Consider the following 17272-nt stretch of genomic DNA (forward strand, 5'->3'; position numbering starts at 1 on the left):
ATAAAGCTTGGTATATCAAAAGTTATATATCCACAAACATTCATTTGCCGTAAAATAGTATGCTTCACTCAAACCGAGGCCAAGGGATATTGCGGAAGTGTTTTCATTTCCGTGGGTTGTTTTTAATATTTCGCCCAGTTTCGTTGGTTCTTGTGAATATTTTTGTCACATTGTTTTAGAATACATAACTAATAAGTCCATGCGTTGTACCGAGGAACGGCGTTATTAATTTCATGGAAGTTGAATGTTGTTGATGTTATCTCGACAATGGCGACTGGCGTGAAAACCATGACTGAGCCAGGCAAATTGGTTATTCCAACCAATCAAGTGAGCTTTGTATGTCAGCGATGTTGTCAGCCTCTGCGATTGGACTCGTCGTTTCAATGTATTGACTCGCAGACACTTCAAGATTTACAAGGTAAGCACATATTCATGTTATACAGGGGTTGTCAGTTGTATTAATTACCACCATATTACACTGAAGTCAGCAAAGCCATGCTCTGTATAGATATTTAATGTAAACCCAACTTTCGTTTCTTTAACATCAGTCTCATTCAAATCCAAACTAGTCAATTGGATAGGAAGTACTTGCGCTTCAATCATACAGATCAATCATCAATCATCGATTCAATTGTCACAACAAAAATCAAGGACTGCATGAGCTCACACAGTGAGTAACTCACTAAGTGCACGTCATATGAATTATAATTATTTGCTTATAAAATGATAAGCAACATACTATTGTACAGGGGTGTGACGTCAAAAGGCACAACTCAATGACATAAAAAAACCAGCTTTTAACATCGCTGCGTTTATAGTCGTGTTTATTATGGGTGGTTTTTGTCAATCATATGTTAATTTACACATCCTTACTATGACTGATACTGTTTTAGAGAAAGAATTAACCTAACACTCCAGCCTCCATTGTTATATGTCTCCAACTATGTGTGTCACACTATGTCTGTCCAACTATGTGTGTCACACTATGTCTGTCCAACTATGTGTGTCACACTATGTCTGTCCAACTATGTGTGTCACACTATGTCTGTCCAACTATGTGTGTCACACTATGCACATTACATTATGCAATTGAAATACATGTAGGCAAAGCTACTGGGGGGGGGGGGGGGGTGTCGGGTTGGATTAGAGGTATGGGTGAGGGGCCCTAAGTAATTCTTATTGAACAGTACAGCCAACAGAAGCTGTACCTTAGTTTATAAATGTATTTATTATTTTGCTGTAATGTATTTTTTTTTAAATATTATATGAATAATAAAAAATGAAAAAAAAATGTATTTATCAAAATATTTGTATGCAGATACATCTCAGACTAACTATGAATAACAATAAAAACCTTGTTGACAGTGATAAGGAAAAAATATAAAATATATCTTTTCGCAATTCCCCAGATCATTATTACGTGATAACAAAACAAGGATGAGCATGTGAATGAACATTCAGTGAGATAAATTTAGTCACATTTCATAAATCTCTCAGATTTTTTTACTTTGTCTCAAATCCTCAAATTTCACATGCAGGTACCTCCAATGGATCTCTTACATTTGTTCATTCTGTCTAAGAAATCTCAAAATTTGTATTTAGGTGATTATTTTATCATTTGCATCAACACTGATAGTTTATACCTGAATAATTGTAACTGTCTCTTGCTTATAAAATGTATTAACTTACACATGCAACCCCACAAAGTTTGGTATGCTTCTTGCAACATCTTCAAAGACCAAGGCTATAATATTTCCCCTATGTTTTTTTCTATTTCTGGTGTTTATATTATTCTCGCTGGTAAGTTTTATCCGTATTTTACTTTTCTTTTACATTTTAATGTAATTGTGGTTTCTAACCAAATATGTTTCTTTAATCCAATTTTTTGTATTGCCAGCACCATTGACCAGTGTCAGTGGTGACCGAGAACACTGGGATACTTGTGTTACTGAAGGTGAAGAATATGATGGTAAGGATGATGAGAAAGCATCAAAAGAAGATGAGGCAATGTCAGAAGATGATGATGGTGTATCCAGGAAATATATTCCTCCAGCCAGGTTGGTAAACAATTTATTTTTTAGTCTAATATACTTACTGTAGCATACATATGTCTTGTAGGTTGATGTCTAACACACTGATTGTATCATACATATGTCATGTAGGTTGATGTATAATACACTGATTGTATCATACATATGTCTTGTAGGTTGATGTCTAATACACTGATTATATCATACATATGTCTTGTAGGTTGATGTCTAATACACTGATTGTATCATACATATGTCATGTAGGTTGATGTCTAATACACTGATTGTATCATACATATGTCTTGTAGGTTGATGTCTAATACACTGATTGTATCATACATATGTCTTGTAGGTTGATGTCTAATACACTGATTGTATCATACATATGTCTTGTAGGTTGATATCTAATACACTGATTATATCATACATATGTATTGTAGGTTGATGTCTAATACACTGATTGTATCATACATATGTCATGTAGGTTGATGTCTAATACACTGATTGTATCATACATATGTCTTGTAGGTTGATGTCTAATACACTGATTGTATCATACATATGTCTTGTAGGTTGATGTCTAATACACTGATTGTATCGTACATATGTCTTGTAGGTTGATGTCTAATACACTGATTGTATCGTACATATGTCTTGTAGGTTGATGTTTAATACACTGATTGTATCATACATATGTCTTGTAGGTTGATGTCTAATACACTGATTGTATCGTACATATGTCTTGTAGGTTGATGTCTAATACACTGATTGTATCATACATATGTCTTGTAGGTTGATGTTTAATACACTGATTGTATCATACATATGTCTTGTGAGTTGATGTCTAATACACTGATTATATCATACATATGTCTTGTAGATTGATGTCTAATACACTGATTGTATCATACATATGTCTTGTGAGTTGATGTCTAATACACTGATTATATCATACATATGTCTTGTAGGTTGATGTCTAATACATTGATTGTATCATACATATGTCTTGTGAGTTGATGTCTAATACACTGATTATATCATACATATGTCTTGTAGGTTGATGTCTAATACACTGATTGTATCATACATATGTCTTGTAGATTGATGTCTAATACACTGATTGTATCATACGTATGTCTTGTGAGCTGATGTCTAATACACTGATTATATCATACATATGTCTTGTAGGTTGATGTCTAATACACTGATTGTATCATACATATGTCTTGTGAGTTGATGTCTAATACACTGATTATATCATACATATGTCTTGTAGGTTGATGTCTAATACACTGATGGTATCATACATATGTCTTGTGAGTTGATGTCTAATACACTGATTGTATCATACATATGTCTTGTAGGTTGATGTCTAATACACTGATTGTATCATACATATGTCTTGTAGGTTGATGTCTAATACACTGATTGTATAATACATATGTCTTGTAGGTTGATGTCTAATGACAGTGGTGGATTCACCTTGTTAGGAGAGTCAGATTTTGGGAACATGGAAAATCTTAGTCACAGGGTGAAAGTAAGTTGTAATAAACTTATTAAATCATAATAAAAAATAAATGCCCACACTAGGAATCAATCCAAAGACCCTTTACTCAAGTGACCTAATCTCTTTAGTCGTACATTAAATTTGCACCCACACACACATTTTCACATGCTATGCAGAAAGGTTCCCAGGAATATTATTTTTGCTGTGTAAACTGCATAAGCAACATTGACACATTCCATTGCTGTCACATTTAAAGACTTCCCTCATGTTTACATTGGATGCAATGAAATCAAATCTTGCTACCGAGTACCAACATTTACATTGCCCAAAATGTGTTTTGTTTGGGTGATCATTAAATTATAACAAGCAGAAAAAAGATGTACAATAATAAGGTTATCATGAGAATACCACAATAGATGTACTCAAGAAGTTTGAGGTCACATTGACATTTGCTATTCATCTGTCAATGGGATCCAGAAGATGTTGACTTTCCATTCATACTTACAGGTTACGAGTCATTTGTTTGATATTATGTCTGGAGAAGCAGATATCGACCATCCACTTTGTGAGGTACGTATATTAGTATTGTAAATTACAAAACATGTGGTTATCTAAAGTAACTGCTGACAGGTTAAGTAGTAGACTGCATACAGGGACAACTGACAAGTCAGGTAGCTTGCATACAGTGGCAGCTGACAGGTCAAGTAGCCTGCATACAGTGACTGCTGACAGGTCAAGTAACCTGCATACAGTGACAACTGACAGGTCAAGTAGCCTGCATACAGTGGCAGCTGAAAGGTCAAATAGACTGCATACAGTGACAGCTGACAGGTCAAGTAGCCTGCATACAGTGACTGCTGACAGGTCAGGTCAAGTAACTTGCATACAGTGACAACTGACAGGTCAAGTAACCTGCATACAGAGACAGCTGACATGTCAAATAGCCTGCATACAGTGACAGCTGACATGTCAAATAGCCTGCATACAGTGACAGCTGACAGGTCAAATAGCCTGCTTACAGTGACGGCTGACAGGTCAAATAGCCTGCATACAGTGACAGCTGGCAGGTTAAGTAGCCTGCATACAGTGACTGCTGACAGGTCAAGTAGCCTGCATACATGCAGTGACTGCTGACAGGTCAAGTAACCTGCATACAGTGACTGCTGACAGGTCAAATAGCCTGCATACAGTGACAGCTGACATGTCAAATAGCCTGCATACAGTGACTGCTGACAGGTTAAGTAGCCTGCATACAGTGACTGCTGACAGGTCAAGTAGCCTGCATACATGCAGTGACTGCTGACAGGTCAAGTAACCTGCATATAGTGACTGCTGACAGGTCAAATAGCCTGCATACAGTGACAGCTGACAGGTAAAATAGCCTGCATACAGTGACGGCTGACAGGTCAAGTAGCCTGCATACGGTGACAGCTGACATGTCAAGTAACTTGCATACAGTGACAACTGACAGGTCAAATAACCTGCATACAGTGACAGCTGACATGTCAAATAGCCTGCATACAGTGACAGCTGACATGTCAAATAGCCTGCATACAGTGACTGCTGACAGGTCAAATAGCCTGCATACAGTGACAGCTGACATGTCAAGTAACCTGCATACAGTGACTGCTGACAGGTCAAATAGCCTGCATACAGTGACAGCTGGCAGATCAAGTAACCCACATACAGTGACTGCTGAAAGGTCAAGTAGCCTGCATACAGTAACAGCTGACAGGTTAAGTAGCCTGCATACAGTGACTGCTGACAGGTCAAGTAGCCTGCATACATGCAGTGACTGCTGACAGGTCAAGTAACCTGCATACAGTGACTGCTGACAGGTCAAATAGCCTGCATACAGTGACAGCTGACATGTCAAATAGCCTGCATACAGTGACTGCTGACAGGTCAAATAGCCTGCATACAGTGACAGCTGACAGGTTAAGTAGCCTGCATACAGTGACTGCTGACAGGTCAAGTAACCTGCATATAGTGACTGCTGACAGGTCAAATAGCCTGCATACAGTGACAGCTGACAGGTAAAATAGCCTGCATACAGTGACGGCTGACAGGTCAAGTAGCCTGCATACGGTGACAGCTGACATGTCAAATAGCCTGCATACAGTGACAGCTGGCAGATCAAGTAACATGCATACAGTGACAGCTGACAGGTCAAGTAACCTGCATACAGTGACTGCTGAAAGGTCAAGTAACCTGCATACAGTGACAGCTGACAGGTCAAGTAACATGCATACAGTGACAGCTGACAGGTCAAGTAGCCTGCATACATGCAGTGACTGCTGACAGGTCAAGTAACCTGCATACAGTGACTGCTGACAGGTCAAATAGCCTGCATACAGTGACAGCTGACATGTCAAATAGCCTGCATACAGTGACTGCTGACAGGTCAAATAGCCTGCATACAGTGACAGCTGACAGGTTAAGTAGCCTGCATACAGTGACTGCTGACAGGTCAAGTAACCTGCATATAGTGACTGCTGACAGGTCAAATAGCCTGCATACAGTGACAGCTGACAGGTAAAATAGCCTGCATACAGTGACGGCTGACAGGTCAAGTAGCCTGCATACGGTGACAGCTGACATGTCAAATAGCCTGCATACAGTGACAGCTGGCAGATCAAGTAACATGCATACAGTGACAGCTGACAGGTCAAGTAACCTGCATACAGTGACTGCTGAAAGGTCAAGTAACCTGCATACAGTGACAGCTGACAGGTCAAGTAACATGCATACAGTGACAGCTGACAGGTCAAGTAACCTGCATACAGTGACAGCTGGCAGATCAAGTAACCTGCATACAGTGACAGCTGGCAGATCAAGTAACCTGCATACAGTGACTGCTGACAGGTCAAGTAGCCTGCATACAGTGACAGCTGACAGGTCAAGTAACCTGCATACAGTGACAGCTGACAGGTCAAATAGCCTGCATACAGTGACAGCTGACAGGTCAAGTAGCCTGCATACAGTGACAGCTGACAGGTCAAGTAACCTGCATACAGTGACTTCTGACAGATCATGTAACCTGAATACAGTGACAGCTGGCAGGTCAAGTAGCCTGCATACAGTGACAGCTGACAGGTCAAATAGCCTGCATGCAGTGACAGCTGACAGGTCAAATAGCCTGCATACAGTGACAGCTGACAGGTAAAATAGCCTGCATACAGTGACAGCTGACATGTCAAGTAACCTGCATGCAGTGACAGCTGACAGGTCAAATAGCCTGCATACAGTGACAGCTGACATGTCAAGTAACCTGCATACAGTGACTGCTGACAGGTCAAGTAACCTGCATACAGTGACAGCTGGCAGGTCAAGTATCTTGCATACAGTGACAGCTGACAGGTCAAGTAGCCTGCATACAGTGACAGCTGACAGGTCAAATAGACTGCATACAGTGACAGCTGACAGGTCAAGTAACCTGTTTACAGTGACAGCTGACATGTCAAGTAACCTGCATGCAGTGACAGCTGACAGGTCAAGTAACCTGCATACAGTGACAGCTGACAGGTAAAATAGCCTGCATACAGTGACAGCTGACAGGTCAAGTAACTTGCATACAGTGACTTTTGCATCTATTGTTGACTGAATTTTGCTGTTACTCAAGATGACTGTATATGTGTATATACATGTAAATGAAGAAATATAAATATAAATTACTTCATATTTTAAGTATTTTTTTCTACACAGGTACCATGCATGTCTTAATTTTTGTAAAATGTAAATAGTTAAATAGTTTTATTTGCACTTGTCCAGGAATGCACCGACACATTATTGGACCAGTTAGATCAAAAACTGAAAATAACTGAAGATGAATGCAAAGATTACAGAGAATTATTAGAGAAGTTGAACCAGTCACAAGATGATTGCAGTGAAGCAGAGTTACTCCGAGAAATAGAGGATGTAAGTAAATATAATCACTGTCCTTGTAGAATTGATGGCTAAATAGTGGTGATAAATCATTGTTGTTGTAATGTTCATGGCTAATCAGTGATGGAAACATTGTAAATACTTTTATTCCAATGAATGTATATAGTAGTTATATCGGTGTTCATTTCTTAATTAGTTTCATAAAGAACAAGTTACACTGACTGGAAAATTAGAAGAAATAGAGGAAGAAAGAAAACAAATTGCTGATGAAATGGAGCAGGAAAAAGAAGAAGTATTGAGACTTCAACAAGAAGAAGAAAGGTAATGAAACTATGACTACACTGAATGATCAAAAGTTTTCCCCCACACTAGTCTACTTATTGTCCACAGCAGTTACAGGTTGACTAGTACTAGTGCAATGAGTGTCTGTAGTAGCCTACTTGTTGTCTACTATGGCTTATTAGTTGTCTACTGTAGTCTAGTGGTTGTCTACAGTAGTCAAGTGCTTGTCCATAGTAGTTTAGTGGTTGTCTACAGTGATCTAGTGGTTGTCTACAGTAGTCTAGTGAGTGTGTACAGTAGCCTCCTGGTTGTCCACAGTAGTCTAGTGGGTGTCCACAGTAGTCTAGTGACTGTGTAAAGTAGTCTAGTAGTTGTCTACAGTTGATTTGTGGTTGTCTTTACTAGTCTAGTGATTGTCTACTATAGACTACTAGTTGTCTCTGTGGCCTATTGGTTGTCTACAGTAGTCTAGTGGTTGTCCACAGTAGCCTAGTGGTTGTCTACAGTAGATTTGTGGTTGTCTACAATAGTACAGTGGTTGTCTACAGTCGATTTGTGGTTGTCTACAGTAGATTTGTGGTTGTCTACAATAGTACAGTGGTTGTCCACAGTAGCCTAGTGGTTGTCCACAGTAGCCTAGTGGTTGTCTACAGTAGATTTGTGGTTGTCTACAATAGTACAGTGGTTGTCTACAGTCGATTTGTGGTTTTCTACAGTAGTCTAGTGGTTGTCTACAGTAGATTTGTGGTTGTCTACAATAGTACAGTGGTTGTCTAGAGTAGCCTAGTGGTTGTCCACAGTAGCCTAGTGGTTGTCCACAGTAGCCTAGTAGTTGTCTACAGTAGCCTAGTAGTTGTCTACAGTAGATTTGTGGTTGTCCACAGTAGCCTAGTGGTTGTCCACAGTAGCCTAGTGGTTGTCTACAGTAGATTTGTGGTTGTCCACAGTAGCCTAGTGGTTGTCCACAGTAGCCTAGTAGTTGTCTACAGTAGCCTAGTTGTTGTCTACAGTAGATTTGTGGTTGTCTACAGTAGCCTAGTAGTTGTCCACAGTAGCCTAGTGGTTGTCTACAGTAGATTTGTGGTTGTCCACAGTAGCCTAGTGGTTGTCCACAGTAGCCTAGTAGTTGTCTACAGTAGATTTGTGGTTGTCTACAGTAGCCTAGTTGTTGTCTACAGTAGATTTGTGGTTGTCTACAGTAGCCTAGTAGTTGCCTACAGTAGCCTAGTAGTTGTCCACAGTAGCCTAGTAGTTGTCCACAGTAGCCTAGTAGTTGTCTACAGTAGATTTGTGGTTGTCCACAGTAGCTTAGTGGTTGCCCACAGTAGCCTAGTTGTTGTCTACAGTAGATTTGTGGTTGTCTACATTAGATTTGTGGTTGCCCACAGTAGCCTAGTAGTTGTCTACAGTAGATTTGTGGTTGTCTACAGTAGCCTAGTAGTTGTCCACAGTAGCCTAGTGGTTGTCTACAGTAGATTTGTGGTTGTCCACAGTAGCCTAGTGGTTGTCCACAGTAGATTTGTGGTTGTCCACAGTAGCCTAGTGATTGCCCACAGTAGCCTAGTAGTTGTCTACAGTGGATTTGTGGTTGTCTACAGTAGCCTAGTGGTTGTCTACAGTAGATTTGTGGTTGTCCACAGTAGCCTAGTAGTTGTCTACAGTAGCCTAGTTGTTGTCTACAGTAGATTTGTGGTTGTCTACAGTAGCCTAGTAGTTGTCCACAGTAGCCTAGTGGTTGTCTACAGTAGATTTGTGGTTGCCCAAAGTAGCCTAGTGGTTGTCCACAGTAGCCTAGTGGTTGTCTACAGTAGATTTGTGGTTGTCCACAGTAGCCTAGTGGTTGCCCACAGTAGCCTAGTAGTTGTCTACAGTGGATTTGTGGTTGTCTACAGTAGCCTAGTGGTTGTCTACAGTAGTCTTGTTGTTGTCTACAGTAGATTTGTGGTTGTCTACAGTAGCCTAGTAGTTGTCCACAGTAGCCTAGTTGTTGTCTACAGTAGATTTGTGGTTGTCTACAGTAGCCTAGTGGTTGTCTACAGTAGCCTAGTAGTTGTCTACAGTAGTCTTGTTGTTGTCTACAGTAGATTTGTGGTTGTCTACAGTAGCCTAGTAGTTGTCTACAGTAGATTTGTGGTTGTCCACAGTAGCCTAGTAGTTGTCTACAGTAGATTTGTGGTTGTCCACAGTAGCCTAGTAGTTGTCTACAGTAGATTTGTTGTTGTCTACAGTAGCCTAGTGGTTGTCTACAGTAGTCTTGTTGTTGTCTACAGTAGATTTGTGGTTGTCCACAGTAGCCTAGTGGTTGTCTACAGTAGTCTTGTTGTTGTCTACAGTAGATTTGTGGTTGTCTACAGTAGCCTAGTGGTTGTCTACAGTAGTCTTGTTGTTGTCTACAGTAGATTTGTGGTTGTCCACAGTAGCCTAGTGGTTGTCTACAGTAGTCTTGTTGTTGTCTACAGTAGATTTGTGGTTGTCTACAGTAGCCTAGTGGTTGTCTACAGTAGCCTAGTTGTTGTCTACAGTAGCCTAGTGGTTGTCTACAGTAGTCTTGTTGTTGTCTACAGTAGATTTGTGGTTGTCCGCAGTAGCCTAGTGGTTGTCCACAGTAGCCTAGTAGTTGTCCACAGTAGCCTAGTTGTTGTCTACAGTAGATTTGTGGTTGTCCACAGTAGCCTAGTGGTTGTCCACAGTAGCCTAGTAGTTGTCTACAGTAGCCTAGTTGTTGTCTACAGTAGATTTGTGGTTGTCCACAGTAGCCTAGTAGTTGTCCACAGTAGCCTAGTGGTTGCCCACAGTAGCCTAGTTGTTGTCTACAGTAGATTTGTGGTTGTCTACAGTAGATTTGTAGTTGTCCTCAGTAGCCTAGTAGTTGTCCTCAGTAGCCTAGTGGTTGTCTACAGTAGATTTGTGGTTGTCCACAGTAGCCTAGTGGTTGCATACAGTAGCCTAGTTGTTGTCTACAGTAGATTTGTGGTTGTCTACATTAGATTTGTGGTTGCCCACAGTAGCCTAGTAGTTGTCTACAGTAGATTTGTGGTTGTTCACAGTAGCCTAGTAGTTGTCCTCAGTAGCCTAGTGGTTGTCTACAGTAGTTCAGTGGTTGTCTACAGTACTCTTGTGGATGTGTGCAGTAGATTTGTGGTTGTCTTGACAACTGTTCAGTATGCAGATTAGATTTTGTGTTTCCATGTGGTCATTTAACAATTCTACTACCATAAAACCTGTACTAGTAGCTGCATCCTTAATAAAAGTCGCACCCATTCTTTTGTAATAATTGAGAACAAAAAATTCCTCATTCCTCATTCCTCATATGTGTATATGCTCTAATAGAAACCGAATCTTCTCTGTTGCACTGTACCATTTTAATAGAAGCCACGGTATCTAATACAATTTTTACAGTACTACAATGATAGAAAACTACACAAGATCATGTCAATAACAATAGTATTCATTCAAATATCAATCTGACACTCTGCTTTGAATTGCTTTAATTTCAGGTATTGGAAAGAATACACTGAATATAAAAGACAATATTTGGAATTCCATGATGAACAGAGAAATGTTGACAATCAATTAAAATATGCACATGCTCAACTTGACAAACTAAAGAAAACTAATGTATTCAATGCGACTTTCCATATATGGTAAGACAGTTTGTTTACAAATGTATACTACTGCACCTATTTGCACAGAAAGCTATGATTCTATTTCACACTGAGTGTGACTGACTGAGTGATTTAGATATATCAGTATATAAACAAAAAAAATTAATGTAATGTTGATTCATTTTGATGTCTTGGTTAATGTGCATGTGTGTGCATTCAGTGTTAATTTGTAGGCATACCTAACCTGATTGGTATAAAGACCAGATATAATGGGATTTATATGCATATTAATTTGTTTTTGATTCTCACGTCTGACGCACACAACGTAGGTAGTCTTTGCAGTTACTTTGTTTATATAAGTATGCCTGTCTGTCTGTCCCACTTACATCTCTAGAACCTGTCATCAAATGTCAATGAAACATGGTGCATAGATAATCTAGGACAATGCACAGACCTGATTAGTTTTGGTTTAATGTCATGCATATTAATTACATATAATTATCCAATACAGCTTTTCTATTTTTATCTTGAAAATCACTCTGGAATTTTTTATTTGATTTTGATCATTTTTGATTTGATGTCTGCATAAGGTTGTTGAGTTAACACTTTAATTCATATATTAATTATTATTATATTATTAATATTTTATTTTCTATTTTTTTTCAGGCATAGTGGACATTTTGGAACTATTAACAATTTCCGATTGGGAAGACTTCCCAGTGTTCCAGTTGAATGGAGTGAAATCAATGCTGCATGGGGTCAGACTGTATTATTACTTCACTCTTTAGCACAAAAAATGAATTTGCGGTTTCAAAGGTGAGATGTCAGTATTCTGTAAATCATTTAATTTAATTCTCACGATATGGTGATTTCATAACATTTGTAAAGACCCAAATGTTGTAGGACAGCAAAAAATGTTGTCTGCTACTACTTTCACAAAATTCACAAAAAATGATTTTCCCAAAATGACAGCATTTTACAGTATTATCAAACACCTAATATTATTTATTGGATATTTCAGGTATCAGTTGGTTCCATATGGAAATCACTCATTTCTGGAATGTCTGAGTGACAAATCTAAAGAGCTACCACTTTATGGTTCTGGTGGATTTCGATTTTTCTGGGATACAAAGTAAGTGTTTTCGTATTGATTGATTTATTATTCCCCATTTGTACAAGTCGGAAAACTTGGATTTGTAGATTGATCTCTGTGTGTCTGTCCATCCATGTGTGCTCCTGTGACTAATTATGTAAAACATCCTGAGATTACATGTACATTTGCATTAGTTTAGCAATCCAATTCAAGATGGCAGCCATTTTAGGGTTAAAATGCACAGAAATCAAATCTTGCTCTGCCATTCCAGAGAGGAAGTGTACATGAACAGATTTTGTGCAAACTTGGTACAAACATTATTATTATTACAAATATTTTTAACCATTATCAAACTGAAAATATTTGGTTGGTATAACCTGACCAGTGTTTTGAGTTACCCATATATACAAATAACATACATATAAGATTGTGACCACTGTATTAAGCCAAACTGGACTGTGTATGAAGCCAGACTGACCAGTATACATGTATAGGGTTACCCATATGTCCTAAATATAGTTTACTGTATTTTCAGGTTTGATCATGCTATGGTAGCCTTTCTTGACTGCTTACAGCAATTCAAAGAAGAGGTTGAAAGAGGTGACACAGGGTTCTGTTTACCATATAGAATGCATAATGGTAGAATTGAAGATGCTGCATCAGGCACTTCATATTCTATAAAGTGAGTAAAAACTGGTTATGTGAAGGCTGCATTCATGTCCAAGTTTTGTTTTATGTTTTATGTTCTGACAACCAGTTTGATAATATATTTCTAAAAGAATGATCCCTTTTTTCTCTGCAATCACAAATGACCATACCTGGTGTTAGATGCATATATTATGCATGTAGAAATACATGTCTATAACAATTTGTGATTGAGTAAAAGTTGCAGCCATCTTTCTTTTTGATCATATTACTTTTATTTTTTTAGTCCCCATTCGAACAAAGTCCGAAAACGGGGACTTATAATTCGGTCTTCGTCCGACTGTGCGTCCGTCCGGAGTCATATCTCAGAATTCCTTGGGCCGATTCTGTTCATTCTTTGCATGTGCATAGTACTTTATGTGGGACATATGCACATGCAGTGGTTTAGCGATTCGATTCAAAATGGCCGACTGGCAGCCATCTTGTTTTTTGAAAATGTTGTATTTTGGACATGCTTTGTCAGTTTTCATTCAGACTTGGTACATAGATTATACATGTTAGGATACATGTCCCTGACCGTTTGTGAGTTCCTGAGTCTGTTCGTCCGTGTGTCCGTCCGTGCATCAGTCTGTCCATAGTCATATTTCAGAATCCTGTGGACCGATTACGTTCATTCTTTGCATGTGCCTAGTACCTTATGTGGGACATATGCACATGCAGTGGTTTAGCGATTTGATTCAAAATGGCCGACTGGCAGCTATCTTGTTTTTTGAAAATGTTGTATTTTGGACATGCTTTGTCAGTTGTCATTCAAACTTGGTACATAAATTAAACATGTTAGGATACATGTCCATGACAATTTATTTCACAATTGGATCAAAGATGGCCGACTGGCAGCCATCTTGTTTTTTGAAAATGTTGTATTTTGGACATGCTTCGTCAGTTTTCATTCAAATTTAGTACATAGATCATACATGTTAGGATACATGTCCCTGACCGTTTATGAGTTCCTGAGTCTGTCCGTCCATCTGTCCGTGCGTCCATCCATGCATCAGTCTGTCCAGAGTCATATTTCAGAATCCTGTGGGCCGATTACGTTCATTCTTTGCATGTGCCTTGTACCTTATGCGGGACATATGCACATGCAGTGGTTTAGCGATTCGATTCAAAATGGCCGACTGGCAGCCATCTTGTTTTTTGAAAATGTTGTATTTTGGACATGCTTTGTCAGTTGTCATTCAAACTTGGTACATAGATTATACATGTTAGGATACATGTCCCTGACCGTTTGTGAGTTCCTGAGTCTGTTCGTCCGTGTGTCCGTCCGTGCATCATGACGATTTATTTCGCAATTGGATGGTCGACTGGCAGGCATCTTGTTTTTGTTTTTTTATGTGGTATCTTGGACGTGCTCTGTCAGTTTTCATTCCAATTTGGCACATACATGCACTTTATACATGTTAGGATGCATGTCCATGACAATTTCTTTCAAAATCTGGTCAAGGATGGCCGATTGACAGCCATCTGACTTTTTGGCCTTCTACTACTATAAATCCACAATTTATGTACCATTTTCATTCGAATTTGGCACATACATCATACATATCAGTGTGTTTCATAATCAGATCAAAGATGGCCGAATAACAGTTGTTTTTATTTTTGGCCATATTACTACTACACGAAACACGTGTTTTGATGTAAATAAACAATCTTCGCTTTAATATGATGGGTACTGTGTCATTTTCAATGACTTGTTATCCTAGGCAAAAATAACATTTCCTTCAATTGCAAGGAACTGTGTAATTAAAAGTAAGCAAATGTCAAATCCACTTAATGACTTTTTTAATTTTTGTTGGCAGAATCCAGTTCAACTCTGAAGAACAGTGGACCAAAGCATTGAAGTTCATGCTGACTAATTTAAAGTGGGGACTTGCATGGGTATCTTCACAATTTACAAAATAAAATGGTTTACTTGTTTGTTTTTTTGAAATTGAAACTATATTCTTTTGAACTAATAATATTTAGCTTGCCAAAATGGATGTGTAAATTGTGCAGTATTTATTTAACAATTAAATCTTAAATGTGAAACATATCGTTATCATTTTATTGACTGTATATTATGTAAAGTATAAAATGCAGATCTGAGTAGTTTTGAGTTGAGCCTTTCCACTTTATTCTCGTCTATTATTCAACTGATTTCAATGATACTGGATACATGGATGCTCTTTGATAATGCAGACGTGACTAGATCATGGTTGAAATCCATATATTTTAATGACCTAATTTGTATATCAATTAGCCAGTATTTAACTTTTCCACCAATATTTCAACCACTCACCAGATTCAATGAAAATAGATACTTAGAGATATACCATATACATGTTCAGTTTACAGTTAAATTTTGTGCTTACTAATTACCTAATTTGCATAAGTTAACCAATTTATAAGTGATCCACTGATAACTTGAGTATCACTTATCAAATTTGAATGAAACTAGTAAATACAGTATTCCTTATTTGTACAAATTGTTCTACTTTCAAAAAGTACTTTCCTCTCATTGAAAGTAAATATTTTGATATTCAAGACAATCTTTTGAATGTTACAGAATTTGTACAATATTAGGGGTGCACCATTAGAAATTTAGAGACTAGCAGAATTGAAAAAAGAAAGAATTATGGAAAATCCTGCAGGGATCAATAACAATCTGATTAAAATTTGATGTAGGTATGAGGCTCTAATTTTTTTTTTATTATTATTTTTTTATTATTATATTTTTATTCAATTAACAATACATGAAAAGGAAACTGAACTAAAAGTACAACACAATCACAAATACAACAAATTATCAGAGTAAAGTAAAGAACATAAAATGTTACTTATTCGACTGGAAAATTACCCCATTTATTAACATGATGCTCCATAATATTTTTACGAGTTGCAATATATTTTTCAATTTTATAAATATTCAACACTAAATGTTTTAATACTATGAAAATGGGCAAGGTATCTTGGCACCTAGCTGTGTATATAGCCCGTTTAGCAAGTAATATAACCTGATTTGTAATAGTACTAAAATTTCCATCCCCAAGTAGTAATTGATGTTTATCTGGAAGACTGTCTAGATTTAAAAATTTGCCCCAGTTATGAAATACTTTACCCCAAAGCTCCTTTGAATTTTGGCAGTCTATAAATAAATCTAGTAAAGTTTCATCTGTTTTTTTACAAAAAGTACACAGGGGAGATGATGCATAAGCTGGGGACATTTTAAATATAATAAAATTAATATATAGAATATTTCTCAAAATTCATTTTACAATGAAACGCACATGACTTAGATTCTATTGTAACCTTGTACGAAAGTGCATACAATTTTTTCCAGTCTAAAGTTATAGTAGGAAACAAATTTTGGTAGTATATTTCGCTTTTCGGGGGGGGGGGGATTTCCTTTTAACTAGTATTTGGGTAAATATTCTCGTAGACATTTTGCTAATAACTATAATTTTACCATCACTAGGAACAAGAACATAAGAACATTTAATATGCCAAGTTTTCGGAATTGCATCCACAAGACCAAACCATTTTAAAAAAATTGCTGTGCCTTCCAAACGATTAACCAATAGATCCCAAGACAGAATTTTACCATTCTTATTATATAAATCTGTAATATAAACTATACCTATTTATACAATTCTCTATAAAAGATAGATATTTTGATTGTTCCAAATAATCTCACTTGCGATTCCTTGAAGATTTCCAGGGGGTTTACTGATGACCATGCATGAAGAACAGACTCATAAAAGGGTGGCAAATTTATCGGTAACATTTCCCTATTAAAATTACACTGGAACAACAAATTTGCTTCACCTACCGAATTAAGATACCAATCAAAAACTTGTTTCCATGGATGGTAATTTTTATCAAAGTACTTTTTAACCCAATTTGCTTTTGCTCAATCACACATGCTCAATAAGTTCGGCATAGCCAAAACCCCCCCTTTAACATATTACCAATCACAGTGTTTCTGGCGGTCTTATCAGTAGCGTTCCAGAGGAAATTATAAAACATCGAGTTGAGTTTAACTAATACCGATTTAGAAATGGAAATAAGGTTAAAAGTATAGAGTAGTTTGGAAATAGCTAAAGATCTAATAACATGTAATATACCGAGTAAAGATAAATTACGACAAACCCAAAAATTTAAAAGCTTTTCAACTGACACAAGATAT

General features: G+C 37.6%; 1 protein-coding gene across 1 annotated transcript; it reads left to right on the forward strand.

The window, feature by feature from the left end:
• Positions 1-70: 70 nt before the first annotated feature.
• On the forward strand, positions 71-15137 carry LOC102804749 (beclin-1-like). Its single transcript, XM_085495544.1, has 11 exons — positions 71-418; positions 1898-2057; positions 3483-3567; positions 4045-4107; positions 7309-7455; positions 7619-7743; positions 11202-11348; positions 11976-12125; positions 12331-12441; positions 12938-13084; positions 14907-15137. Exons 1-11 carry the CDS (start codon positions 268-270, stop codon positions 15007-15009), a joined length of 1389 nt encoding a protein of 462 aa, XP_085351670.1. The 5' UTR covers positions 71-267; the 3' UTR covers positions 15010-15137.
• Positions 15138-17272: the final 2135 nt, after the last annotated feature.

The sequence above is a fragment of the Saccoglossus kowalevskii genome, chromosome 22, assembly GCF_978046115.1.
Source record: "Saccoglossus kowalevskii chromosome 22, keSacKowa6.1, whole genome shotgun sequence".
Lineage (NCBI taxonomy): Eukaryota > Metazoa > Hemichordata > Enteropneusta > Harrimaniidae > Saccoglossus > Saccoglossus kowalevskii.

What these genes read in the sequence shown, in the direction of transcription:
- LOC102804749 (XM_085495544.1), top strand. Translation starts at nt 268, where the DNA reads ATGGCGACTGGCGTGAAAACCATGACTGAGCCAGGCAAATTGGTTATT. An exon ending in AAATATATTCCTCCAGCCAG is followed by an intron (nt 2,058 to 3,482) that starts GTTGGTAAACAA and finishes TATGTCTTGTAG; the next exon opens with GTTGATGTCTAATGACAGTG. An exon ending in ATCTTAGTCACAGGGTGAAA is followed by an intron (nt 3,568 to 4,044) that starts GTAAGTTGTAAT and finishes TCATACTTACAG; the next exon opens with GTTACGAGTCATTTGTTTGA.